Source organism: Apiospora kogelbergensis (assembly GCF_038363985.1).
Source record: "Apiospora kogelbergensis strain CBS 113332 chromosome Unknown utg000006l_segment0_segment0, whole genome shotgun sequence".
Taxonomy (NCBI): domain Eukaryota; kingdom Fungi; phylum Ascomycota; class Sordariomycetes; order Amphisphaeriales; family Apiosporaceae; genus Apiospora; species Apiospora kogelbergensis.
The window spans coordinates 141,322-168,456 of NW_027117423.1; the positions used below are offsets into that span (position 1 = coordinate 141,322).

The 27,135-nt window shown below is 55.7% G+C and overlaps 7 protein-coding genes across 7 annotated transcripts; 3 read left to right on the forward strand and 4 right to left on the reverse strand.

Annotated features, from left to right (window-relative positions):
- Window positions 1-128: 128 nt before the first annotated feature.
- Window positions 129-3,342, reverse strand: PG998_008847 (DDHD domain-containing protein; the record flags this gene model as incomplete). Its single annotated transcript, XM_066875663.1, has 2 exons — window positions 129-1,980; window positions 2,060-3,342. The coding sequence occupies 2 exons, from the start codon at window positions 3,340-3,342 to the stop codon at window positions 129-131; spliced, it is 3,135 nt and encodes a 1,044-aa protein (XP_066727819.1).
- A 4,086-nt stretch (window positions 3,343-7,428) lies between these two features.
- Window positions 7,429-9,644, forward strand: PG998_008848 (Dual specificity protein phosphatase PPS1; the record flags this gene model as incomplete). Its single annotated transcript, XM_066875664.1, has 2 exons — window positions 7,429-9,232; window positions 9,319-9,644. 2 exons carry the CDS (start codon window positions 7,429-7,431, stop codon window positions 9,642-9,644), a joined length of 2,130 nt encoding a protein of 709 aa, XP_066727820.1.
- A 1,537-nt stretch (window positions 9,645-11,181) lies between these two features.
- Window positions 11,182-13,390, reverse strand: PG998_008849 (uncharacterized protein; the record flags this gene model as incomplete). Its single annotated transcript, XM_066875665.1, has 5 exons — window positions 11,182-11,632; window positions 11,658-12,151; window positions 12,258-12,876; window positions 13,134-13,164; window positions 13,255-13,390. The coding sequence occupies 5 exons, from the start codon at window positions 13,388-13,390 to the stop codon at window positions 11,182-11,184; spliced, it is 1,731 nt and encodes a 576-aa protein (XP_066727821.1).
- A 795-nt stretch (window positions 13,391-14,185) lies between these two features.
- Window positions 14,186-17,278, reverse strand: PG998_008850 (oxoglutarate dehydrogenase protein; the record flags this gene model as incomplete). Its single annotated transcript, XM_066875666.1, has 1 exon — window positions 14,186-17,278. The coding sequence occupies one exon, from the start codon at window positions 17,276-17,278 to the stop codon at window positions 14,186-14,188; it is 3,093 nt and encodes a 1,030-aa protein (XP_066727822.1).
- A 1,441-nt stretch (window positions 17,279-18,719) lies between these two features.
- On the forward strand, window positions 18,720-20,714 carry PG998_008851 (BSD domain-containing protein; the record flags this gene model as incomplete). Its single annotated transcript, XM_066875667.1, has 2 exons — window positions 18,720-18,864; window positions 18,919-20,714. The coding sequence occupies 2 exons, from the start codon at window positions 18,720-18,722 to the stop codon at window positions 20,712-20,714; spliced, it is 1,941 nt and encodes a 646-aa protein (XP_066727823.1).
- Window positions 20,715-21,458: 744 nt separating this feature from the next.
- On the forward strand, window positions 21,459-22,786 carry PG998_008852 (RNA polymerase II transcription factor B subunit 1; the record flags this gene model as incomplete). The annotated part of the gene is made up of 2 exons (XM_066875668.1): window positions 21,459-22,391; window positions 22,448-22,786. The coding sequence occupies 2 exons, from the start codon at window positions 21,459-21,461 to the stop codon at window positions 22,784-22,786; spliced, it is 1,272 nt and encodes a 423-aa protein (XP_066727824.1).
- Window positions 22,787-23,460: 674 nt separating this feature from the next.
- On the reverse strand, window positions 23,461-25,606 carry PG998_008853 (FAD dependent oxidoreductase-domain-containing protein; the record flags this gene model as incomplete). Its single annotated transcript, XM_066875669.1, has 3 exons — window positions 23,461-23,606; window positions 23,705-24,935; window positions 24,965-25,606. 3 exons carry the CDS (start codon window positions 25,604-25,606, stop codon window positions 23,467-23,469), a joined length of 2,013 nt encoding a protein of 670 aa, XP_066727825.1. The 3' UTR covers window positions 23,461-23,466.
- Between the last annotated feature and the right edge of the window lie 1,529 nt (window positions 25,607-27,135).

The window sequence follows — 27,135 nt, forward strand, 5'->3', positions numbered from 1 at the left end:
CAGTCAAGTCCAAATTTAAACACCAATGCAACGCCGACCCCCGAAACATGCAGTCCCATCAGTCTACTACTACTACAATACTCTCGCAGTGTTCTTTCCTCTTCCTTTCTTTCTTTTTCTTTTCACTCTCATGACATATCCGGCAAAGCCCGCCTCTTCGCCTTCATCGCGCGCATAGCCGGCAGCGTGTTGGCCTTGCCCGGCTTCCTGCCGATCTCCATGCAGAACATGCGGATGAAGTCGTGGTTGGCCCAGTAGCTCGAGTGCGCGCTCAGCATGTTGAGGTACTGCAGCTCGAGGGGCCCTCCGCCCGAGCGCAGGAAGAAGTCGATCTGCCCGTTGTCGTTGAGCAGGAACGCCTTCTTCTCCGCCACCTCCTCGCGCGTGAAGTCGTGCACCTCGAGCTCGAGCTGCGACGGCAGCCGCAGCGCCGGCGCCGGCTTGGCCATGGCCGGGTTCGCCGCCTGCGCCGCCGCGCTGGGCCCCGCCCCCGGCACGAAGCTGCGCACCGCGTTGCCCATAGACTGCAGCAGCGTCGTCGTCGCGCTCGGCACGTACGCCGTCTTCAGGCTGGCCGCGTACTTGGGGTCGATCGTTCCGTTGAGGAAGTACGCCACCGGGTCCTCCCGCGCCAGGACGTTGTAGACGTTGTCGACGGCGAGGCAGCCGAACTGCCCGGCTTCGCCGACCACGTCGCTGGATACGGTGTCGGCCGGGTCGGCCCCTGGCTTGCGCCGGCCCCTTCGTGGGATCAGAGCTCCCCGCTCGAGCAGGAGGAAGAAGGCCGAGGGACTGCCCACGAGGAAGAGGTTTTTCGTGTCGAACTCGAAGTGCTGCAGTGACATCTCTTTGCCCAGATCCAACGGGGGCGTGAGGGTTGGCTGCCATGACAGAATTTCTAGAGCCATGGCACTACCCAAGCTGTGCCCGATAATATGCACCCGGCCCCGTTGAGAGAAGCCTGGGTTGTTACGACACCATAGCCTGTAGACTCGATTGGCTTCGCCGACCAGAGCCGCTATCATCTTGGGCTTGTGGTGTGACATGTAGAAGGGGATGTCAAACATAATATCCGATATCATGGATCGGACCGCTGGTATCGTGGGGGGCTCGATGTCTTTGAGGCCAAAGCCCTCGGGCATGTAGTCGGCCTTGTCGTCCTCCTTCATGGGACCACCTTCCTCGAAAGAGAGTTTCTGACGCCAGTTGACAGGCAATACCATGATGCCGTTTTGGCCCTCTCGTAGAACGGCCCGGACTGCGTCGCTCCCGAGCTCCATATTCACTGCTCTTCGGAATGCGTTGATGGCGTGCGTAAAGTGATAGCTCTCCACCTTCTCTGCTAGCTTCTGGCCGATGCCGTGGGCAACGAGCACAAGGTCTGTTACCTGTCCGCGTTCCTTCTCGGTCCTGCAACCCGGGCAGACGCCTGGACCGGTGCTCTCCTGGGAGGCACTAGCAGCAGAGCTTGGATGGGTCGCATTATGGGGCCCCTGGGTTTTCTTCTTCTCGTGCAACTTGGCCCAGGCTGCAGCGTCGAAGCCTCGCACAACCGGAATGCCGATAGTGATGCCTTTAGCAATCTTGGCTACCGGTCTTCGGCCGTAGTATGCCGATGGTTTCAGGCTGGGCTTAAGAAGAAAAGCACTGTCCTTGTCTTTGTAGATGACATGGTACTGGTCGTACTTTCGGTGTGATTGGTCCTGGATGAAATTGTCCTCGTTGGAAGAAGGCAACAGGTTTCCTTCAGCGGCCGCCTCACCTCGGAAACATCGCGCAGCACAGAATGGGTTGCTTGGAATTATTGGTTCGGGGGCACCTTTGATTTTGCGGCTTCGTCCATGTTCGTTGGCCATAAGCGATGCGATACCTTTTCTTCCCCATCCGGGCCAACTTCCACTGCGCACCGCAGCTCGTCGCGCCATGTTTCTGTATGTGGCTTCAACTCTCTGTAGCCTGCTTCCAACTGATTGGCCACAGCTATATCAATAGGCATCATAGTATCTCTGTCAAACCATTAGTTAGATTCAGGTTGTGCTGGATGTAGGTAGAAATATACTTGTAAAACCATGTGGCCCGCTGTACAGCTGCAATGTCATTGATTGGCGACCAATATATCGGTTTCATCTGTAATGTTGGCAAGGCCACTTCATGAAGTCTCGATACACCAACAGGCACTGAGGCAGCTGCCTTTGCTCTAGGCTTTCTACCACGCTCAGGCATGGTCGATGGCATCTCGGAAGCAGATTGATCAGGCGACATTGGCCGTTCCGTGGTTGGCTTCTCCTCGGCCGTCATTTTGGTCTCGGTCAAAGACGATGGGCCTCGAGGAAGAGAGTTGGATGGTGAATAGTGGATCGTCTCTGGAGTCCCGACCCGAACGAACGGCGTTCCCGTGATGCCATCATCCGCGACACTGGCCCGGACAGATATGGGGCTACTTGCATGGGCCTCGATTGGAGAGCCGCGAGCTGTGGCAGAAGACGGAGAACGCGCTTGCGACCCCCGACGGCTCTGGGACTCCGATTCCGACTTCCTGCCGGCGACCCTGGGACTGACGTCATTGAGGTGCTCTGCTATAGATATGTTCTCCTTGGTATTCGAGAAAAGGGCAGCCTTCGCAAGAGACTCGGATTTGGGGCGGCTCATGGACGCATGTCGGCGGGTGACAGAAGCGGTAGCATCTGTTCGGAGAGTCTTCATGTATATCATGACCTCACGAGCCAGTCTATCCCTATCCAGCGCGAGCTGGCGTTTTCTCGCTACTGAGCAGAATGAGGTGCGGAGCTGGACACCAACATCCGACAGGAGCTCTTGACAGCAGAGGGGCAGCTCCGCCTCGGCATCTGGCACCGTATCGAGGCCGGGTAGCGTGAGCTCATGGCCAGGGCCTTCGCGGGCGTGCTTCTCCTTGTGTTTGATGGCCAAATCGTGTACGATGTCCTCCAGCCTCTCGGTGTTCGCCTTGGCCAGGGACGGGCTGGGGCTGCGGTTACGGCGCGCTTGGTCGTGGTTTCGGCAGTACTCGTCCGAGGCCAGACCCAACCAAGCCTTCTCCAGGGCATTGTTGTCGCCGCGGGAGAATGGGCGGAGGACGAGGCCCTTGGCGGATTTCGCATCGGCGGCGCCCGCTATGGTGGAGGTAGAGAGAGGGTCATCGATCGGAATCGCAGAGGTGTAGAAGAACTGGGCGTTCACCGGCGGAATGGCGTTGTCTTGGCCGTCGTCGCCGTCGCCGTCGGGTTGGGTGAAAGGGCGGGCTACGGGAGCTAGGCGGCACTTTGGCCCATAATTGTGCAGTGCATCAGCATCCAAGTGCTGATGGCCAGCTGCTTGGGGCATTTTTGGTGGTTTTTTTTTTTGGGTCGTCACTGTTGTTTAGCTGGACAGGCAGTGTCACACAAGAAGAGGGTGTCTTGTCTTGAACCTGAAAGCGATCTCGTCGCGGCAATTTGTTGGTGCGTCGAGGGTCGAGGTTCCGCGATCCAAACACTAACAACAAGCCACGGGGGTCCTCACCGGGTCCTTTGACCTTTTACCCCCTTCACGTCATTTATCAACTGTATGGTGATTTTTCTTTCTGTCAACACGTCTGCCTGGAACAAGAAGCTTCGAGTCACTCGGCTGCGGCTAAGAAAAAGAAGGCCACGCATGCTCCCCAGCAGATATCGGATGGCATTGTTCTTCGTCCTGGGGGTGCACGTGTAGAAGGAAGCCAGTCCTAAAATGGGGAGAGTTGAGTAACCTAACCTAGGCTTTCCCGGTCTTACCAGAGGGGGAGGCAAAGAAAAGTGAAGTCGGCTGGGGAAAACGTGCGCATAATCATAATAATAAGTCTGGCATCAGCTCGAATTCTTTTGGATTCCCAAACTCCACCCGGGACCGCAGGCAGCTAAAAGTAGCATGCTGCTGTTGCTCCAGCCGCTCCTGCGCTGCTTCGTTGTCGTGACAAGGGTCGGGTCAGACTGATGCAGGAGAAGAGCCGTCAATGTGAAATCCCACATCCCGTTGATGACGTGGTGGTTTGTGGCTTGCGCCGTGGCTGGTCTCCGCTGCTAAACACACTGACACAGCAGCATCTTTAATGTATTCCATGTGGCTGGCATTGTGATATTGGAGCATGTACATATCCAATTTCAATATTTCAAATGGCACGACGACAAGGAGAAGGAAGATCAGCGTGCCAAGTCTCGTGGGATCTTCAATGCATATAATATGTATCCCTTTAGACATCGGGCTGCTATGCAGAAGAAGGAACAAGAGACTTCATCACTCCTCGCAAAAGGAACGAACCACTGCCGCGGCCCCCAACACCATTTCATGTGATGCTTGCCTGATTCCCCCTGGCCGTATGTGAGACATTTGGATATGTATAATCACATTGAGCTCAAATTCAAGAGACCAAAATAGCAATTGAGTCGGTGAGGTCTGTACAATATCGAACGATGTCGCTCACGTCCGTAACGCAACAAAGCACAGTCGACAGTCTCTTGTGCCTCATGCAAGGCGCGCCCAGGCGTGTTTGATCCGATTGCTCTGACGGATCAACAAGCGTACTTGCAAGGCTTTGGCCCACAGACATGCGGCGGGCGATCCTTACGTGGTAGAGGGAGGTCTGGGCAACTGGGGAAGATCTGTCTTTAGCGCCTTGACGCCGGGAGGATGATGAGTGGGATCCGTATAGTTTATCGGGCATTTTCTTATCTCAGAATGAAAACCACAGTACCCCAGAGGCCGAGACGATATCGCAACGGCTGTGATCGCATATCAGCAGTAATCTGAACCATGGAGCAACCGCACCTGCTATTTGCCATAGGATCTAACAGTAGTCCTTCTTTTTCATCCAACTCGCCTTCTTGACCTCAACCCGCTTTCCTACCAATGTCTCTCGCTATCCGCGATATGATAGGTATCTTTCGTGATCGCTTTCTCGGATGAGTTAAATGTTTAGTTCCAAACTTTATTCGTCTTCGATGCTTATCTTGCCCTATGCGAAACATTTCAAGCTTCTCCAAGTGATTCAACTTGAGGCGCCGAGAAACAATTCTAACACCAGACCCCCAAACCGTTGCGGCCCCATCATCGCACACTGATGTAACCTCCGGTTCAGGCATCATCCAACTATGTCGCCGCTTCAGACTGCAGTATATGCGGTTGATAGCGTCCAACGGAGACCTTCCATGTTGCTGTGAGGGGCGGCCGCAGCAGTAAGTAGTATGCGATAAAGTGTTAACATGCGGGGGGATGATTGATGGACAACTCGGTACCTATGATGGGTGGGAACACTGCTTGGGGCTGGCTGGCGCTAATGCACCGGCCAAAGCACTGACAACGAACGGCGGCAGTGTTGCGTGCGGCATGTCTTCCCTTCGTCAGAGGAGGAAACTCGTCATTCGTCCCCCGCACATTGACGCATACGTCGTCAACAAAAAACGGTCTCTCTACTGCTGGAGTTCTGGCTGGCACATGACTGAGAAGACCTGCATCCCATCGGAGCTGGATATCCCATTGAGGAGTTTGCTTAGTGTATATGTCGAGTCGGTTGTTTCTGTTGATAATAACGATGATGATGGCCGACCCTGGTCATGGTGGGCTTGCAAGCATGAAGGCGGCTTCTGGTCAAGGCTGGGGAATCTCCTCCTATTGGTAGCGAGCAGAATACATGTTGCTCCTAGTCTTTCCCCTCGTTCCAACGCCCCCTTAGCTCGCCTGCTGTTGGCCCAGCTCCCTTGCCGAACATTTCATCTGTCTCCCCTTCCTGCAAGCCCTGGGGATTTAAGCCTATCAAATAGCCCATCTCAGTCGCCCATTTGCGCTGCGATGCAAGGCGATATGATATGCGATGTGCGCGATGCTATATGCCGCCCCGTCACAGTTCGGAAAAAGCAAAAAGTACGGCCGGTCAACCAGTTGGTGGACGTCGCCTTCAGCCACGGACTTGGGACGACATGCTGCTTAAGCCTTCGCCCAAAAAGACCCGGCGCCATCTGTAGCTTCCGTCTACGGCCATGGCTCTGCTTTGGCACCCGGCTAGACGACTGGACTAAGACGGTCTATCTTCTGCGATAGTACCTCGGAGAATGGCCAGATAGCTAGCTGGCTGTTTGCTTCCATTCCATCACTTGCTTATCAAATCTCGATCGGTAGAGCGAAGAGCATGCCATCGACTTATTGCCTCTTGCCGGACGGAAACATCAGACGGGTGCTAGCAGTTTGGTAGCAAGCAGCTACTTAGCTGGCAGCGTCTGGCGTCTATCGCTACATGCACTTACTACACCCCGACCAGATACATACTGTAGACTGTCTTGAAACAACTGCAGATCCCAGCGCTGGCCGCATGGTAGGCCTGCTGGGCTTTATTTGAGTGGGTGAATTGGGATCACGCTACATGAGGTACTTGGGGGCAGGTATCAAACTGAACGCCGAACCCAATTGAACTGATCGATCGAGAGAGGACTTGAGAAGTCTTGGACACACCACCACCTTCTTGCTCGATTGACTCTCTCCCCCTCGCTCTCTCTGTCCCCCTCCGTCTCCCTCTTACCCCCGCCTACTTGCCATCAATGTACATATATTATGTACTAATTAACGACCCGGCTTTATCTTCTTCTTCGGATAGTGAACTGCACGATAGAGCTGTTCATGAAAAGGTGCACCGTATTATTCGTCTGTAACCTTGATCGTGTCGTGCTTTAGCCAAGGTTCATTTGCCGTGTCTCGCTGCAGGGATGGGGACTTAAAGATAAGGCTGCCCTTCCCGCGAGTGAAACACAGAGTACAGTACATACAAGGACTACGTCGAACTGATATACCCTCCACCTCCATCTTCCCTGCAGCTCGAGCGTTTCCTCTTCTACCTAACCAACCCTTCTTCTTTGGACTGTTGTTGATGTATATTCATTCCTCTTCTACTTACTTCTCTTCCCCCTCCCTTCTTCCCTTTCCATACCCGGCATTTGAAACGAACCGAGGCCTGTGTTCTTTTTTCCAATTAGACCAATCCGTCGCCCATTGCCACTCTGCCTGCACCTGCACGACCATCGAATGTTGCTAAGAGCTTTGGTTCGCATGACTGTAATCGGCTCCTGTCTTGGATCGACCCCGCTATCCAGGCCTGACCCCAATTGGCCCAGCTCGGCCGATCTCGTGAAGGAAGAGGCAAGCGGTTAATTACAGTGGGCTGCCCCGTCCCCAGAATCGCATGTTTACACCTGTATCATCTTTACACCCGGTTTCTGAACGAGAAAAGAGACTCGGAGTATTCAGTTATTTTTTGGGCAATTGAGAGAGCGAGAGAGCGAGAGAGTAGAAAAAGAAGAGGAAGAGAGAGAGCTAGCTATTGCTTCTTCCCCCCCATTCCTGCTCCAACACGCCTCCCCGCATTCCGGTCGCCGAAACCGAAACTCCATATATTCTAAAGAAAGAGCGATGGCCACCATTGCGCTCCCCAGACCCATAGCGCCCCACCGGTCGTCATCGGGCATCGTCACTTTGCAGTCGCCCATAACCATCGACACCATCAACACGCAGACGCCGCCGCAACAGACGCCGCCGCAAAATGCCGGAACCACCACAACCACCGCCCCGGTCCCCAACAAGCACCTTCCCGTCTGTCCCACCGGCCCGGCCCCCGTGCAGGAGCCCAACACGCCTCCGCCCTCGCCCGCGCGCGAGGACGAGTGCCGACAGAGCTCCCTGCTCTACCCGCCCGACAAATACTCCCGCATCGAGTCGGACGCGTCGTCGCTGTACAAGATCACCGCCGCCGACGTCGCCGCCGCGCTCGACTACATCTCCCGCCAGCCCCTCCCAGACCCGTCGCTGGTCTTCCCGTGGCTGCACGGGCTGCACCCCAGCAACCATATCCAGCAAGCCTTCTTCGTCGCGCGCAACCGCCGCTCGCTCCGGCGGACGCCCTGCTGCTTGCGGGGGGTTACCGTCGTCAAGGCCGATGGCGACCTCGGCGTCTCCCGCCTGAAGGGCGCCATTGCGCCCTCGGAGTTGCTCCAACCGGGCGCCGGAGGCGAGTTCCTGGACGTGGACCCCAAGGATGGCTTCTCGGTCCGGAACTTCCAGATCCAGCCCGCAAAGGCTGCCATGATATCCGATATTGTTGTGTACGGCGAAGACTCGGCCGTGGTTAGAAAGATTGGCTGGGAACTGGCCACGGCACAGGCAAGATGGCGAAAGAAGCACGCGGACCAGGGCCATGACCTCCCCTTATACAACACGTTTGTCTGCACCGCGTCCTTCAAAACCTTCGAGCTGAAGCACAGCGAAATTGTCTCGATAGACTCGGAGGGGCGTTTGACCGGAAAAGTCGTGGATTTCTTCCACCAGGAAAGGGCCGAGATGTATGCAATGACCAAGGCATCCGAAATCTCCCACAACGTGTGGCTGGGCCCCACGCCGGAGCCTGCCAGCGAAGAGGAACAGCAGTTCGATATTTTGATAGAGTGTAGCGACTTGGGGCGTTTAACCCCTGGCGCTCTCAAGGCCATAGCCGAAGGGCCTGACGACGACGTCAAGCACCCCTATCTGGACTTCCCCTCATCTGGGAGTATCCTGCCGCCCACATGGTCACACGCCGAGGCGGACGGCATCCTTGAGACGTGCAAGTGGATTTGGCATCTTTCTCACGGAACCCTACCCCCCAAGTCTGATTATGACGGAGACGTGGACATGGGCAGCTCAGAAGGGCGGACAATTCTGCCGCGGAAAGTCCTCCTGCACTGTGCGGACGGATATACCGAGTCTTCCCTGCTGGGCATAGCCTACTTCAGCTACAGCACCGGCCGCGCCATCCCCGACGCCTGGCTCAATCTGCACACGTCGATGAAGCGCAACTTCTTCGCGTACCCCACTGACGTGGCGCTGCTCACCTCGATTGCGCCGCGGCTGCTGCGCGAGTCCCCCATGTGTGAGGACAAGAGCCTCTCGGAGATCACGGCCCTGATCCAGGACGAGCCCCGGTGGATGGCCAGCCTGGACGGGTCGTTCCCGAGCCGCGTGCTCGACTACATGTACCTCGGCAACCTCGGCCACGCCAACAACCCGGACCTGTTGAGGGCCATAGGCATCGGCCAGATCCTCAGCGTTGGGGAGACTGCCATGTGGAGGGATGGCGAGCTGGACGAGTGGGGACCCGAAAACGTCATGGTGGTTCAAGGAGTCCAGGATAACGGCATTGATCCTCTGACGGACGAATTCGAGAGGTGTTTGGAGTTTATAGGTAAGTTTCCATCATGTTTTCTTTCCCTTTCCTCCTCCATTTCCTACCCTTTGCTTTTCGCAAGCTGACCAAAATTCACTTCAAAGAACGTGGACGACGGAATGGCACAGCCACGCTGGTTCACTGTCGCGTCGGCGTCAGCCGGAGCGCGACGATCTGCATAGCCGAAGTCATGCGGGAACTAGGCATGTCGCTCCCACGGGCGTACTGCTTCGTCCGCGCGCGGCGGCTGAACGTCATCATCCAGCCCCACCTCCGGTTCGCCTATGAGCTGCTCAAGTGGGAGGAATTGATGCACGCGAGGCGAGCGACGGAGAAGGGAAATGACGAAGACTTCGGCGTCCGAAGGGAGCTGGAGTGGGCCGACATTACCCGCGAAATTGCTCTCATGAACCGCCCCTACGCCCGATGATCTGGCCCAAACGGCGGGGCAGGCGGGGGCGTTCGAAGTTGGGAGACTGGGCATATTGCTCGCGCGAGAACAACTTCGGAGCCATGCAGCTAGTTAACTGCATGGCTAGAGCATCAGCCGTGCCGTTGCGACGACCTGTTACGGGGTCCAGGCCACAATGGCTCGGGAGAGTTGCATGAAGGGCCTCTCTGATCCAGGACGTGCGCCATGATACCGCAGCAACTGGCTTTTGACTGAATCACGATGAGTCAGAAATCGGAGCAAGGGCTGGAAACGGCCAATCCGTTAGTCACGACTAACAAATACAATCTACGTTCGCTTTGTATATGGACATATACACACACACACAAGTTGGATTTTGCGATGTACAAAGGGGATGCATATCGCTCGGAACACACTGTACGGTTTCTTGTCATAGGATGGGCGGCGTTTGATTTCTCTTCTGATCTGCTGGAAACCTTCGAGGGGCTTGAAGCTACTTGATGGGGTTTCCACAATCTGGGAATCGGTTATCATTCATTGCAAGGCGTTTCGGTGAGGGGCAACTGATTTGAATGAACCAACTTCACGAATATCATGTGACGACAACATATTTTCTTTCCATTCTTTACTTCTTATCATTACATCACCAACAAACGGGATTTTGATGGGCCCTTTTGGGATGGAGGTGCAGACTACGACTGGCACAAAACGTTCGCTGGATGACGAGATATGTGTATACATTCAGGGAGATCATCTTATTCTTAATCCTACTACTACAACTCACTCACTACCTATCACCCGATCTTGTGCTATTTATCAGTTTCGTATATGCATGCATATGCCACTCGTATGATTGATGGAAGCAGCAAATATGTTCCTCGAATGCAGTATATACAAATGACACGCATGGCAACGATGCAAAAAGAGATGATTGCGGCCAGTGTGGATTGAACACACGACCTCCAGATTATATGATGAAGTATGACTTCAGTCTGGCGCTCTCCCAACTGAGCTATGTCCGCTGTATCGATGAGACAGTGTTGTCACTGTCCCACAATGTCAGGCCGCTTATTGACAGTTGGCGGCTTATCGTGGACTATAGTTATGGTAGATGGCTTGCTTGGGTCGGTGGCTCGGTTGGATAGTAGGTAGGTAGGTGACGGGTGGGCTGCCAACATGGTGGGGCGGGCCTAGCCCCTGAATCAACCATGTAGGCACATGTGGGCATGTTGGTGATATGCTTCACGCGAAGAGATAGATTATAGGCTATTGTAGGAGATGGGAGTTTCTGCGGGTCAATAAAATGTATAATGTAATGTATTGAAGACGAATTGTGGGGGTCAAGCAACTGACTGTGGGAGGATTTATGTCACCCGCTTCCCCTAATCGCGGTTGTGAAAACGACATGCACTTACTTATACATGTTTTCATGATAGCGAAAGGTTGGGGGAACAGGCGACGGCCTGGCTCAGACGAGATTCAAGCAAGTGAGGAAGCTACTATACCACCAGCCCCCAAGCCGCAACGTTATCTTTCCCCCAAATTTACACGACTATCAGACCACACCCGTCGCCTTCGTGTCAGCGCCCTCCCTCTCTTCAGAGACATGCGCAGCATCAGCAGCAGTCTTATCATCAGATCCAGCACTTCCCCGACTCCCGCTCTCGCCCAAGTCGGGAGGAGGCGGCACCCCCTGCAGCGGCGTCTGCCCCGCGTCGGCAAAACCGTACCCGGGAACGACGGCGGGGATGCGAGTCTTGCGGTCGGGCGCCACGTAGTGGAGGGCGCAGTACAGGGCGATGGAGGCAAAGAAGCCGTACAGCCAGTTGACGGCGAAGAGGTTCGCGACCCCCGCGCCCACGCGGACCGTCCGCGGCGCGACCTTGGCGGCGAGCCCGGGCAGCAGGGGCGCGAGCACGACGAGCGTCGCGCCCCCCGGCGCGCCAGCCCCAGCCGCCGTAGATGCCGCCCGGGTCGTAGAGGGCCGGGACGTCGTAGCGGCGGCGCTTGACGAGCCAGTAGTCGGCGCACAGGACGCCGGCGAGGGGCGCCATGAGCGACGCGGCGCCCGCCATGAAGCCGAGGAACGCCGACGCCGACGACACGACCAGCCAGGGGCACAGGGCCCAGCCGCCGACGAGGGCGGCGAAGACGACGCCGCGCCGGATGTTGAAGAGGCGCGGCGCCAGCGTCGTGACGTCGTTGGCGAAGCTGATGGAGTTGGCCGACAGATTGACGCTGATCTGCGCCAGCAGCCAGACGGCGGCGGCGAAGAAGGCGGCGGCGCGCCCGCCCGCCGAGCCGCCGCCGGCTTGCCACTCGGCGATGATCTCGAGCGGGCTCCAGTACGTCGTCCCGTACAGCTGGCGCGCGGCGCTCGCCGAGATGATGCCGAAGGCGCCGCACACAGTCTTGAAGACAGGGATCACGGGGAGCTGCCACAGCTGCGCGCCGCGCGTCTTGCTGAAGCGCGAGAAGTCGGGGATGTTGACGGCTAGGGTGGAGAAGCCGCCGGTGACGCTGGTCTGACCTCTGTTAGGTCTGTCCGCTCTTGCGTTTCTTGCCTTGACTTTTAAAGTGTGTAAAGAGGGAATTAAAGGAGGAATGAGGACGATCTACAATGGAACTTACCAAGTTAGACAGCCAAAGCCACGCCCGCTTAGACCCCGAAACCGTCGCCGGCGCGTAGAAGAACTCCCCTTGTCCGCCAGCCTGGACCGTGATCCAGATCACCATAGCGAGGGCCATGGGCGGGACCAGGATGGTCTTGACCCAGAACAGGCGCTGCAGGCGGTGGGTGGGGATGAGCAGCAAGGGGAACTGGACGCACCAGTAGATAAAGTAGCTCAGCAAGTCGCGGCTCGTGGTGCCCGCCGATTCGGGCAAACGATTCGGGAGCCGGGCGTAGCCGGGCCAGACGGCCGTGACCATGGCCGTGACGCAGCCGCCGCCGTTGGCGCTCTGGACGCCGAACCAGAACAGGGCGAGGACGCCGCGCGCGACGACGCAGACGTATGCGAGGCGGTGGCCGTAGCTGGCGCGGATGGCGATGGGGAACGGGATGTGCAGCGCGGAGCCCACGGCGCCGTTGAGCACCGTGGGCACGGCGTTGCAGACGCCCGCCGCCAGCACGATGAGGACGGCGTCGGTGGCCGACAGGCCCGTCGTCATGATGGCGCTCGCCTGCATCCAGGTTGAGATGGTGATCAGGTCGCTGAACCAGTAGGTGATGAAGGCCCATTTGGTCCATCTGTACATATATACGCTCAAAATCATCAGTCCGAATTCAACAAACGATACTCGTTGCTAAAAGGCCCAAACAGTGTTGTACTGGTCCATGAATGCATGTGATCTCCTTGCTGCTCCGGAGACACGCAACAATAGTAGAAAGGACAAAATCTTTTTAGGGTTTCCTTTTCCGCTCATCTATAATAAACAGGGTGTATGTGGTACGTAGATGTTGACGGGCTATTGAGATCTTAGCGAGGAAAGAAACTGTATGCTCACGTTCGTTTCTCCTCTGGTACCGGATCCTGATCTGTTTCGTTTTTCGTACAAGGTCAATTCGCAAGACTACCTATCAGTCCCCCCAGGACGCGAGACAGGTTGCATTTATGCCTTGACTTACCAGCGTTCGTCCATACACCCGGGGGCGCGATACTGCTGGATTGCTTCGGCAGCAGCCAGCTGCTCGGTTGTGTAACCCTGAGATGAACTTTTTCCCGGATGTCGCCACCGCGCTTCCTCAGTGTCCGGAGTTCCATAATAGTTACTCATTCACTCATTGGATCCAAACAAGAAAGCAACTCGAATATATCATATGGGCAAGCCAAGGCAGTGGCTTGGTTAGAACGTGTACGATGTAGCGGATAAGAAGGAAAAGACAGCACAGTAGGGAAAATCCAGTGAGCTACACTTCCTACTCAGCGGCCATTGCAGGTTGTCCAATCACTCGGGCCGCGAAAAGATTCTTATCCGAAAAGGATCCCATATCGACATACACCAAGTTGGGTTATCTTGGTTGCGTCGCCAAGACCAGGTATGCATGCCTGCCTGCGTAATTCACCATAGATAAGAAGGCGGCAAGGGTCTGCTAGTGGTCGGAACGAGCCGATCGGCTGCTGTCTGTCATTGAGCCTGGGGACCAACTTGGACCTACCCCGAGGGGGATCAGCGAAGACTGTTGCCCATTGCTGATAATGCTACATATACATGGTGGGACTATGTCGCATTGCTACTGGCCATTCCTGGCACATGAGCGAGGCACCCCTGGAACAAGTAATGTTTGTTTACACCATTGCCAGGCAGCGTTCCTTGCGACATTGGTGTTGCTGTGGGTGCAAGGGCTGACTGTTGAAAAATTATCGACGGCCTACTGGAGCTTGGTTGCTGAGTCTAGTCAATCTCAACGATACTCATGTCACATGGATGGGATAAATAGTCAAATCAACGAAGACTTGGGGTATAATCAATACGGAAAATGTCGAGAGGACAATGCTACACTTCAAAAAAAGACTCCGTCTCCCCTTTTACACTCGTAACATTGTGTTACGTCACTTTTACTCGCCCTTGAGCTTGTCTTGCGTCACGGAGAACGCCATCTCGAGGAAGTCTTGCTCCTCCTTCTGGTGCACCGACTTCAGGCCGGTGGCGACGGAAGCCGAGGGGTTGCGGCCGGCGTACATGACGTGCTTGCGGTCGTGGTGCTGCGTGTTGTTGAGCAGCGTCTCGATACGCGGCTGGACGAAGCTCCAGGCACCAGCGTTCAGGGGCTCCTCTTGACACCACACAACCGTCTTGGCATTGGGGTACATGTCGAGGTTCTCCTTTAGTTGTTGCCAGGGGAAGGGGTTGAGCTGCTCGATACGCGTGAAGGCGACGTTGTCGATCTTGTTGTCGGCGCGGTACTTGGACAGAGTAGCCCAGACCTGGCCCGAGCAGAGAACAACGCGCTCGATCTCCTCGGGAGACTTGATGGCGCCAGTCTGGTGCTCGGGATCGGGGATGATCCACTGGAACTGAGCCTCAGGGCCGGTGAAGTCCTCAATGCTCGAGCGGGCCAGAGGGTGTCGCAGAAGAGACTTGGAGAAGAAGATGACCAAAGGCTTGCGGAACTGCCTGTGCATTTGTCTGCGCAGGACGTGGAACAGGTTGGCCGGAGTTGTCATGTAGGCAATCTGCATGTTGCAGTCCTGGTGCTGGCGCTGGATCTTCTCCGCATCGGGGAAGATACGGGGGTCCTCGTTGGACAATTGCAGGTATCGCTCCAAACGACCGGAAGAATGCTCAGGTCCCTGGCCATCATAACCGTGAGGCAACGACATGACGAGACCAGTTCTCTGCATCCACTTCACTTCACCGGAAGCGAGGAACTGATCGATGATGCACTGAGCGTTGTTGGCAAAGTCACCAAACTGGGCCTCCCACATAACGAGAGCATTGGGGGAGGACAAGGAGTAACCGTACTCGAAGCCAAGGGCGCCAAACTCGCTCAGAGACGAGTTGGAGATGACGAACTTGCCCTGGTCCTTGCTGATGTTCTGCAGGGGGGTGTAGGTGTCCTCACTCTCTTGGTCGTGGAGCACAGCGTGACGCTGCGAGAATGTACCACGCTCGACATCCTGGCCGGAGATACGGACGTGGTGGCCTTCAGTCACCAGGGAACCAATGGCAAGAGCCTCGGCCGTGGACCAGTCAATGTTCTTGCCCTCAGTCACAGACTTGGAGCGGTTCTGCAGAATACGCTTCAGGTTCTTGTGGATGTGGAAGCCCTCGGGTGCCGAGCCCAGCTCTTGGCCAATATGCTCCAGAGTCTTCTTGTCCACACCGGTAGGCTCGTGAGGGAGGATCTCAGTTGCCAGCTCCTTGGGAGATTTGAAGCCGTTCCAAGCAGAAGTGGTCCACTCCTTGGAGGTGGGCTGGTATTCCTTGGACTTGGCAAAGCTCTCTTCGAGCATGCCCCAAACCCACTGCTTGTGCTCCTCGACGTCTTCCTTGGTGAAAGAGCCGTCTTCAAGCAGCTTCTCGACGTACATGTTGATCTGGGGGCTCTTCTCGGCAATGCGCTTGTACATGAGAGGCTGAGTGAAAGAGGGCTGGTCAGTCTCGTTGTGACCATGCTTTCGGTAACAGACCATGTCGATGACGACATCGGATTGGAACTCGGCACGCCAGTCGGCAGCCAACTGGCAGACGAAGTTCACGGCCTCGACATCGTCGGCGTTGACGTGGAATACGGGGGCGTCGATAGCCTTGGCAATATCGGTACAGTACGAGGTGGATCGGGCGAATCGAGGATCGGTGGTGAAGCCAATCTGGTTGTTGACGACAAGGTGAATAGTACCACCGGTAGAGAAGGCGGGGAGAGAGTGGAAACCGAGACATTCGTAGACGATACCCTGGGCAGCGAAAGCAGCATCACCGTGGAGCAGGACACCCATGGCAGTTCGGTGCGTCTTCTCGTCGTTGTTGTAGTGCTGGATGGCGCGGGTCTTTCCGAGAACCACGGGGTCCTCGGCCTCCAAATGCGAGGGGTTGGCAACCAGGGACAGCTGGACACGCTTGCCGGAGGGGGTAGGACGCTCGAAGTTCATACCCAGATGGTATTTCACGTCACCGGAACCCTCATCCTCACCACCAGCACTGCCGGCAAACTCGCTGAAGATGGACTCGTTGGGCTTGCGAACGACGTTGCTGAGGACGTTGAGACGACCACGATGAGGCATTCCAATGACAATATCCTTAACTCCATAGTCAACACTGCGATCGATCAGGGCCTTCATACCAGGAACCAGGGTTTCGCAGCCTTCCAGACCGAATCGCTTATCGTTGGGGTATTTGGTGGCCAGGAAAGACTCGAAGCTGGAACTCCAGATGAGACGGTCGAGAACACGGCGCTTCTCGTCGATCGAGTACTTGAAGGGCTGGGGAACCTCGACGCGCTCTCGGAGCCAGTCGCACTTGGTTCGGTCGGGGATGTGGATGAATTCGACACCGTAGGAGCCGCAGTAGATCTTTTCACAGGCAGCGACAATCTCGCGTAGGGTCATCTTCTCGCGGCCATCTCGTTTGAATCTAGGCAGGATACCGGGACCAAGACTATACTCGGCATCCAAATCCTTTTCGCTGAACTGGTAGTGATCGAGGCTCAATTCCTTGGGCCTCTGGTCGTTGAAGCCTTTCGATTCGTTGCGGATGCCGAGGGGATCGATGTTGGCCTTGTGGTGACCGCGAGCTTGGTATGCACGCACCAGAAGCTGCACCTTCAAGTGGTTGGTGACATCGGAGCCCTGTCCCTGGCCGATGGTGCCGGCCACACCACCGGTGGCGCCGGCAGCACCAGGCACCAGGTTGGGAGGAGGTGTGAAAGCTTGGGAGATGGGCATGTCGCCTGTCTCCATGTTCCTGAAGTACACTTGCCACGATACGTGGACGCTCGTGGGATCCTCCTTCCACTGCATGTACATCTCGTCGATGTAGTTCGCCGTGCTGCCAGACAGGAAGTTGTCGTTGGGTGCGGGACTTGAGGCTTGCGCTGAGGCATATTGTCGCAGGGCAGAAGGGAGGCGGGAGGAGGCGAGCGCAGGAGCGAATCGGGCCCGGCCACCAGCTCGCAAGAGCTGGCGGCCGGATTGGCGAATAATGCGATTCATTATGTATGTAGAGAAAAATGGTGATTGAAGGGTGTTGACGGCATAAAAGCAGGAAAGACAACCGTAGTAATAATAAAAAACGCTCACGTGATCTAGGTGCTTTCCCCTGTAGTAGCCAGGGACCTTGTTTGGGTTGGCTTCCTCCGAGACTCCGTTAGAGCAATAAACACTCAAGTGGCCTGGCGTTGGTATACGAGAACTCTTTGAATAATGGTGTGCTAAGTGATGTTGGACTGTTATTATTCATTCCGACTAATTGATTTTTGAACCATTCCCGCGTATTGCCGAGCCACCAGCCGCCTCGGCTATGCCATTGGATAATAGTATTGTAGCTACCGCCAACATGGGTATAGACCATCTAGCTGTCCCGAGAGTCCCGAGCCAAGCATCGCGAAACAAAAGCCGAAAGGCCTCGTTTGAGCACTGTTGTGTTTGACTTGCATGCACCTCCAAATAGCATCCGTGGGCTAGAAATAGCTAGACCCGGTCAATCTCCGACAGCAATCGTTTAGAGCGGTCACTCGACTACCAGTTGTTTGCGAGCTTATGCGCCCGGACGGGTTGGAGCTTTTGCCTTGGCATCTCCAAATCTCTGCACATCGACGACGTAATGTTCCAGCCGAGAAATGTAGGGGAAGCGATTGGTAAAATCCTGACATACTTGTATGTTGGTTCAAATATACATATCTACCTTCTGCAGAGCTCTCCCATCATGCCAAGGATTGACCTAGCGAGAGACTTTTCGTCAAGCTGGAGAACCTAGGCAGGTTGGGCGGCTTGGGACGGGGCAAGGAGAGCTCAGCTCCGACTCTGCTGAGGCAAAGGCTGGAGAAGGTGGCAATGACATCTGTCACAACTCCACTGACTTATTTTTGGGTTAGGTTGTGACTGATTGCATGCAAGTAATCGATACGTCAGGCCTAAGGAGTTTATGAATTAATGAGTTAACATTAACGGTTAGCTGTGGCTGGGCTGCCGAAGTTCTGGTCGAAGGTGCTTGGATGCGGGTGTGGCTCAAGCTTTTCCTTAAAGTAAAGCCATCATGCCATGCCAGTCCAGGACAAAGCACAGCTCGATGATGAACCTAAAACAACAACATCCCTTCCTTGCGACCGTAAAGAAGCATCGCATTCTGGAGCCAAGTCGCATCAGTCTCCGCTGATCTGTTTCCTGCTATAGACCGGTTTGTGGTAGACAGTCGCTTCTCGTAGAACTCGACGCATCGGGAAATTCCCTTGCGCATGCTGGCCGGGTCAGCTGCTGCGCTGGGGCCTGAATGAAGCCTGGAGCTTTGCTTCTCCAGAAGGCGCGCTCGTGGGTGATGGGGTTGGAAGGTTGACGTGGCACACAACCAGACCAGGGCATTTCACTTCGTCGTCACGATTCATCACTTTAACATAATATTCTGCTTGCCGTAACCAGTTGCGTCTCAATCGGCGACATGGCCATTCCACGAGGTACTGCGGCCTACAAGAAGAAGGACGGCATTCTCACAGTTACCGACGACCAGAAATCGATAATATGGACCCCTCAGGCCAATCCGGGAGGTCCTCCTGGCATCACATTGGCCATCTCCAATGTCACCAGTATGATGCGGACGACCTTTGAAGGATGGGATTATTGCTAACTCCAAGCTACAGATCTGCAGCAGACGCCTGACACTGCAGCCAAGGTCATGCTGAAGATTTTCGAGAAGGCAGCAGAAGGTGCAGAACCAGTCTCCTATCTTTTCCATTTCAACTCAGCAACCGACCCGAGAGGGGAGGCAAACGTGCTCAAGGACTTGCTATCGCGCCTCCTGGCCGAGTACAAGGCCAATGACCCAAGTGTGCCACGGCCTGCCGGCGCTGCCGGCAGCGGCTCGGGCTCTATGGCCTTTGCGAGTGCGGTCAATTCCAAACCGTCCTCTGCTCGATTCTTTGACGATGCGCAGCTCAAAATGGACATCGAGCTCCAGCAATCCTTGATGAAAACAGACAGGAGCCTCCACCAGATGTACATGGAAGGCCGTTCTACGAAGCCCGATTCCATGTCGGATGCGATATTCAATATGCAGTTCTGGTCGACACGCATTAATCTGCTACGAGCCCATGCTATTGAGCGAAGCCAGAAGAAGGGGCCTTACAACGTGCTTGCGACGGTAAAGCCCATCATTGAGCAGAGCACCGAACCGGACAAGCCAAACACGATGAAACTCAACATCACCGTGGAGCAGGTCCGGATGATTTTCGACCAACATCCCTTGGTCAAGAGGATCTACAACGAGAACGTGCCTCCTCTCAGTGAAGGCGAATTCTGGGAGCGCTTCTTCCTCAGTAAACTATCCAAGCTGCTCAGGGGCGAGCGCGCCACTGGCCTGGAAGCTACGGACAGAGTGTTCGACAAGTACGACGAGTATGAAGACATCACCGCTTTCTCGAGCAAGCTTCTGAGTCAGCACGTTCCCCATATTATTGATATCGAGGGCAACGAGGAGAACCAGGGTGGATCCAAAGGCGGCAACCGGAAGGATCATGAGATGCGGCCACGAGGCCGAGCCGATGTACCCATTATACCCACTCTCAACAGCATAAGTGGAAAGATGCTGGCGAATGTCTCGGCGGCCGACAACGGGCCCTCCGATACTGCTGGCTCAGGGGAGATTTACAATCAGCTAGCCTTGCGCGATCTGCGCGCTGAAGCTGATGAGTCTAAGATCATCCTGAACATCAAAGAGCAAAGTCAGTTCTTCTCCAACCAGGCCAATGCTACATCCGCGGCCGACGAGATCTTTGCCAAGCAAAACCCGTCAAAGCTGTTGAAGCAGGTCCAAGGTGACTTGGCCTTGCTGCGTGATGACGGCGCGGGAGGTGTCGATTTCCAAGCATCGCTTGGCATCAATGACGAGAGTGATAGCGATGACGATGATAAGAAGAAGAAGGCGCACGTCGGATCTCGGGCCGCGCGCAAGGGAGCTCAGAAGCAGATACTAGAAAGCATCCTTCAACGGCGGGCGCAAATGTTCGGCCACTCTTCGGACGAGACCACCCCCATGGGCCTGCCTACCGAGATTGCCGCCAAGTGCAACCTGACCCATGCTACTACCATGGAGTTCTTGCACCAGTTCTGGTCGGCCTTCCTGTCGGGTGACCCCGACCGGGCCGCTGAGCTCGGATATCTGCTGGAGTCGCTCAAGAGGTCCAAGGAGCGGATCAACGTCGTCGCAGCGGAGGCGCAGAAGGCGAGAGACCAGGAGATCGAGGGGAAGAAGGAGGAGATCCGGCAGATCTACCAGCGAACCGGCAAGAAGCGAAAGCTGAATGCCAATGCGGTTCGTGGCGGGAAAGACGCCGTCGTGAAGCTAATGGGCCCCGTAGTCAAGTCGCTTGATACCGCCATCGCTGCGTACCAGAAGGCGCTCGCCGCCGAGGGGCTCCAAGCGAGCACCGAGGGTTAAGAAGTGCCGCAACGTCACGGTACACATACGTGCATAGGGCTGTTAGCCTGCGTTATTACCGAGGTACCATAATTTTACTACATTTGTATGATAGCAACAAAATTCAGGGGGTTTGGCGAATCTGCCAACCCAGGGGCTTTATAGAGCGCGACCGAGCGAAGTCGCTTATAGATTTTATACCAAGTTGCCCGCCTTCTAAGCAAAGCCATGGCATACCATGTTCTTATAAACCCTGCTGTGCATCCGCGCGTCAACTGCAGTAAAAGGAAGCGGGTTCCCAATAACTCCGCTGGTGTATGTAGTTGGCGAATTTGGCGACGTAAAATATGGGAACAACCATGTGAATGTTCACCTTACTTTGGTTCGATGGAGGGTCCACGTCACTTATGGGCATTGTAATGTCTGAACCTGGTCTCTTTTCGGGATGTTCCTAGTCAATCTGCCTAACCATATCTTATGGAAGGTCCGGTCGATTGTATGGTATTGGGTGACTGTTCAGTGCAGTCGTGGCTTCCCTCTTCTTTCGCAATGATGACTGCTGTTCTTGGCACGATCTCTACGTCAAGGTCTCAAGCTGGTTTTCCACGGTCGTCTCTCATGTTTTGATCAACACATCTAGCTGGGAGGCCACACACAACTATCATCTCCTCTTTTCTATCGATGCCTTTTTCTTCAGGTTTATAGTCCCAGCCAATATCCTCATTGCGTACCCTTACCTTCGAAAGCTTTTTGCTTTAGTACACAATGGTTGCTGCGGCAGCTCTTCCGCTGCTATTTACCGATGTCGCTAACATACAAGCCGCAGCCGCTCCTCCGCTACTGAAAGCCCCAAACAAGCAGAACTCGGACAGAAATGGTGCCCCAACTAGGGTCAGAAACAGCAGCTCGACTCCGGAAGCTGCACAAACGGTTTCATCTTCCGCTGTCTGCCCCGAGCCGACCTCCCACGGGGCGATCCCACCAAAGCCTGAGAACCAGACCCTCCCCGCCACCCCAGCACGTCTCATGGACATAGACCTAAACTACGAATCGCCCCTATCCCGCCTAGAGCTCACGCCTTTTCGATACGGCCATGGCACGGAGCTCCACCCCATCACGGAGCAGCGCAGCATCGCCACGCTGCGGAACGGCATCGTCTCGACCTCTGAACTCGAAACCAGCCGCAACAGGTACAACAACAATCTGAGCATGTCAAAGCATGCCGACGAGAACAGTCGTGCCCAGACGACAACAACAATGTTTCCCATCCCCCGCCGTAGGGTCCGACGGCAGCAATCTTTCAGTCTCGACAGTGGAAGAACTCACCTCCTCGGCGGCGGCCAAGACGCCAGAAAACAACAATACCAGCAGATCCTCCACCGCAAAGAAACCACCAGCGCCTCGTCCTACTCTTCCGTCCTGGGCAGGAGGGAAAGAGAGCAGCCCATCGACAGCGCCCGCGTCCTCGCCGAGCTCAAGTCGTATCCGCAAACCCCTCCGTACTCGCCGCACCAGCAGGTCGTCACGCCCCCGGAGTACTACGAGTGGGTCTTGTCGCACCCGAACACGCCCGCCGACTTGTATCGCCAACAAGCGCAACGACACGCAGAAGCAAGACCAACGCTCCCGGGCACGGAATTGGACAGGTGGAACTCACGCGACAACGCCCCCGGCGGCGACCGGTCGCGACACACCTTCGTGCGGGGGACGACGTGCTTTCCTCCGCCTACCATTCCGGCCACGCTCCCCGATAGCCAGGGAAGACCAAGATCCGTCGGGGAACCTCCCGCTGGGGCGGAGATGGCCCCTCTGCGATGTCTGCCAACTCCACCGGCATTGACGACGGGAGCGGTACCAGTAGAAGTGTGCCCAAGATGCGAGCGGCCCGTAACGGAGCCCTGGAGCCTCTAGCCGCGTCTCCGAGAGCGACGGCGACGCCGTCGACAACAGCAACGGGCCGGCGCCGACGGGTTCGAGGAGCAGGCCGAGGAGAGGATCTGGTGCTCACGATGCGCCAGGAGAAAGCTAGCATATGCCATGGTGTGCTCCTCCCCTCACGACACATGCTGACATGTAGTTGGGTAGGCTGGTAGCAGCCGTGGGGAACAAGGCGTGGGCCACGCCAAAGTATGGAGAGTTGGTGTGTAATGCCATACTTTTAGTTTTTCGGCCTTAAAGCCGACGGCCCTTCCAAAGGATGGTGATCGGTCGGTTATGACGAACGAAGAGAGAAAATTGGTGTCCATGCAGGATGGTTAATGGTAATGGCAAGGGCACCGGGTTCGTAGGAAACCTATGTATTTGCTACCAGGCATCATCCTTCCTCGAAACACCTGGTAATGAAGTTCTTTTACGTCTCTCGTTCTGATTTGAACCAGTCTCGCATTTCTCGAGCGATCACAATGCGAAGTGGCTATACCGGAAATTGCGGATTACGGAAATTTTGTTGTTTGGGTTAGGGAGTGCTGGTATAATCCTACTCGGAATACGACTGCTACAAAAGCCATATTAACCCCCTCATTTCCTCGAAGTGGCACACGTACTCCGACTCATCAACACGACGCACATCCGAATGATCAAATCATTCCACATCGCTTCCCCAATCAATCCAAAAGCGAGGCCGAGTGACTTAGTGCCCCGGCCCGGGAATCCAAACCGCCCTGTTTTAGAACACCAAAACGTCCCATGCCCAAAAATAGTACGTAGTAAACAACAAGAAATCATTCAGAGGGAGAAACCCCCTCCTTTTCAAAGTTTCTTTCCTTTTTATTTCTTAGACCTCGGGCGTGTCGTGACGGGAGTACATGCGGTGCTCCTTGGGCGTCAGGAAGTCGAGCTTCTTATCCTCGACCTGCTTGCGGGTGACGGTGAGCATGGGCTCGGGGAGACCCATCGACTGGAGGTAGGCCAGAGCTGGAGACGATACATGTTAGCAACTAGAACACAATAATATCTGGAGAGGGAGGTGTAGTTTCACAGGGATAGGAAAAGGGGAAAGGGGGAAAACGTACTGTCCTTCCACTCGTGCTCCTTGCGCTTGGCATCCCAGCCGAGCTCCTCGGACATGATGTCAATGACACGGGGCATGGCCTCGAGGGCAGCCTGGGCGTTGAGGAAAGCCAGGCGCGTGCGGCGGGCTAGGACGTCGGCGGCGGTCTGGGCGTACTCGTGCTTGACGGCGTAGCGGATCTCGCCATCCACAAAGGGGTAGAGGGGCGCGATGCGCTCGCCGCGGGCGGGGAAGCGGTTGTTGGTGGGCTTGCAGAGCGAGGCAACGGTCCAGGCGCGGTCGCCGTAGCTCTCCGTCAGGTGCTTGGCCACCTCGGTCTCGACGCCGAAGTGCTGGATCAGGTTGATGAAGAGCGTCTTGCTGAAGCCGTGCGCGCCGATCAGGCGCACGTTGTGCGTCTGGCACCGGCCGTCCAGGATCGCGCCGTCGTCGATGGCCTCGGTGCCGCTGACGCGCGGTGCGTTGGGATACGGCTTGGTGGGCAGGTTGAACTGCTTGACGAGCTCGTCGACACACTCCTCGGCCATTTGGCGGTACGTTGTCCACTTGCCTCCGGCACATGTGACGAGGCCAGATTCCGAGACATCAATCAGATGATTTCGCACCAGCGACTCGGTGTTGGCAGCCTTGGGGTTCTTCATCAGGGGGCGGATACCGGACCAGGCAGCGAGAACATCGCCACGGCGGACGGTGATCTCAGGGGAAAGGTAATGGCTGACTTCGTTGAGGATCCATTCGATGGACTTCTCGTCGGGCAGAGGGTTCTGGGAGATGCTGCATTTCTCGTCCGTAGTTCCAGCAATGGTGTTGCCTTGCCACGGGAGGAAGAAGATGACACGTCCGTCGGAAGTTTGGGGGTCGATCAGGCCCATGTTTGCCGGGCTGTAGTAACCAGGGAGAATAACGTGCACACCAGAGGCGGGCGCAACAATCTCTTGGCACGTCTGGTCGTCCATCTTTCGTATCGAGTCGGTGAAGGGTCCAGTGCAGTTGACGATGCACTTCGCCTTGACAGTGATATCCTCAGGAGCGCGCTTGCCGCTACGTTCCGGGATGCAGTCTTTGATAGTAGCCCCACACAGTTTTCCGTTGGTATCCTTGACGAGGCTGGTCACAGCGGCATGGTTGACGACAGTGGCGCCGTAGAGAGCGGCCGTCATGGCTATCGATACGTTCATGCGCGAGTCGTTGTGAGCACCGTCGTAATAAACCAGGGCGCCGACGAGGTCGGTCTTTTGAGCATAGGGAAAGCATCAATGGCCTTGCTCCGCGTCAGGAAGTATGAGCTCTCGATACCTTCGCTGCCAGCGAGGAAATCGTAGAATTTGGTGCCCGCCCAGTAGTAGGGAGCCTTCCACCACTGGTCCAGAGGCAACATGATGGGAAGCCATGAGCTCAGGTGAGGTGCGGTCTGCAGGAAGTATTTGCGCTCCTTGAGGGCTTCGCGCACGAGTTGGTACTGGTTCCAGTCCAGATTCCACACGGCCTTCTCCAAGTATCGCACACCACCATGGACCAGCTTGGTGCTCTTGCTACTTGTGCCACTGCTGAAATCATCGCGTTCCACCATAGCGACCTTCAGTCCTCTCGTTGCGGCGTCCAAAGCCACGCCGGCGCCTGTCGCACCGCCACCAATTACCAGCATGTCATACTCCTCATTCGGATTGAAGCTCTTCTTCAAATCGGCAATCTGCTCTTCTCTCGACTTCACCTTGGGGAAGCGGGGCATCCTGAAGGTGCCATCGGCGTCCAGGAAGGGCGGTGGTACTGCGGCGCTATCATAGCCGGGGATGTTTCGGGGTCGGTAGGCATAGTAGAGGAGAGCGCTACCACCTATAGTCGCGGCCGTGGTAGGCAGCGCTATGCGCCGGAGGGTACCAGCTGCTCGCTGGAATCTCGACATTCTCTGGTGACTGGATTGACCGAATTGGCTCAGTTATCCGTGTGTGAAATTCGGCAGGAGGGATTTGAGAGGGCTGCTTGGTCGCAGAAGGGTGGATAGCTCGGCAATATCGTTTCGATAAGCTGCTGACAACCGAAATGCGGCAGCCACTAGGAAGATAGAAATACAGAGGGCGAAGTAACCGGAGAAGCAAGGAAAAAAGCTTGCACTGCACTGCACAACCAACACCGGAGAAGGGGTATTAAGCTCGGATGGAGCACGATGGTCTGAGTTTAGAAGAGGGAAAAACCAGGTCAGCCAGCAAGGCGCAATTGACCTGGATTGGGACGAGTTTTGTGCCAGAGGCCGACGGGACGATGACGTCGCGGGATTATCGTGGGCTTTACAGTATGGGCTGCGACCGGAGCGTGTTCGCCTGTTGCCAACACCCTATGAAACGGGTCAAAACCAATACTGGCGTGCTGCTATCGTGTCCAATGTGCAAACACGGACCAGGAAGTCCGGTTCCGGGCAGGCCTGAACGACGCAATCGACATGGCGATTCTAAACTATGTCAGGCAAGTTATGGGGGGTTCTCCAGAACTTATGGAGAAGTAGGGCCCCAGTAACGCCGGCCCGTGGAGAAGGCGCCCCGCAAAAGACGGCGTTGGTGCCAGGCCCGAGTCTGCCAGTGCAGCATTTGCCTTGGTCGCGCGGGTGAATCTTCGTTGATTCATTTTTTCCCTCCTTCCAAATCCTACATGCCGCATGGCACATGGCTTGTTGGGCCAAGTGTCGGCAGCAAATGATATCCGATAATCGGGCTGCAAGCTAACTGGGTCTGTTGGCGGCAGTGGGGAGTCAAACACAGTCAAGCCGCCCACATGTCATCATTTGCGAGCTCTGAGTGGACTGCGGTGGGTTTCCCAATCTTCCTTCTCCTTACCCTCGAAGATCCGGGGCACGGGGCACTGTCGTAAGTGACTCGCGTCGCCGGCCGTTTCTGCCGTCGCTGTGGCGTTTTCCCCCTTGCCCCTCTCGCCGTCTCTTTTTTGGCGTTGGGCTTGGGGGATATTCTTCTCCAGAGTTGCAACTCCCAGCATGGGGTGGATGTTTCCCCAGCGGAGAGTCTCCGCTTCGTTTTGCAATTTTGCTATGATCACGATGCAGAAGAAATACAGCAAACCCCATTTGCCCATCGAGCTATTGGATGATTATTGCTTGGCCCTTTTACTCGATACCAGCACCCAGGTCATCTGCACTCAATACTCCAGTGCCAAGAGCCTGTCTCAGGGGGTTCCAGGAAATTGGCGCAAAACCTTACGGGAGCTTCGAAAGAGAGTTCAAGTTTGCCGCGTCCACCACATCGGTAGACCCTTGCAATTATGTGCACCTGAATCGAATCTCGACCATTGATCTTTGGATCCATCGTCGTTTGATGATTATTATATAAAGTATTTTAATAGTGTGAGGGGTGTGTGCAGTGCCTTATTACACACGCTTCTGCCTGACAGCCATAAGCCCCTTCATGTTGGGTATCTATCGTTCCT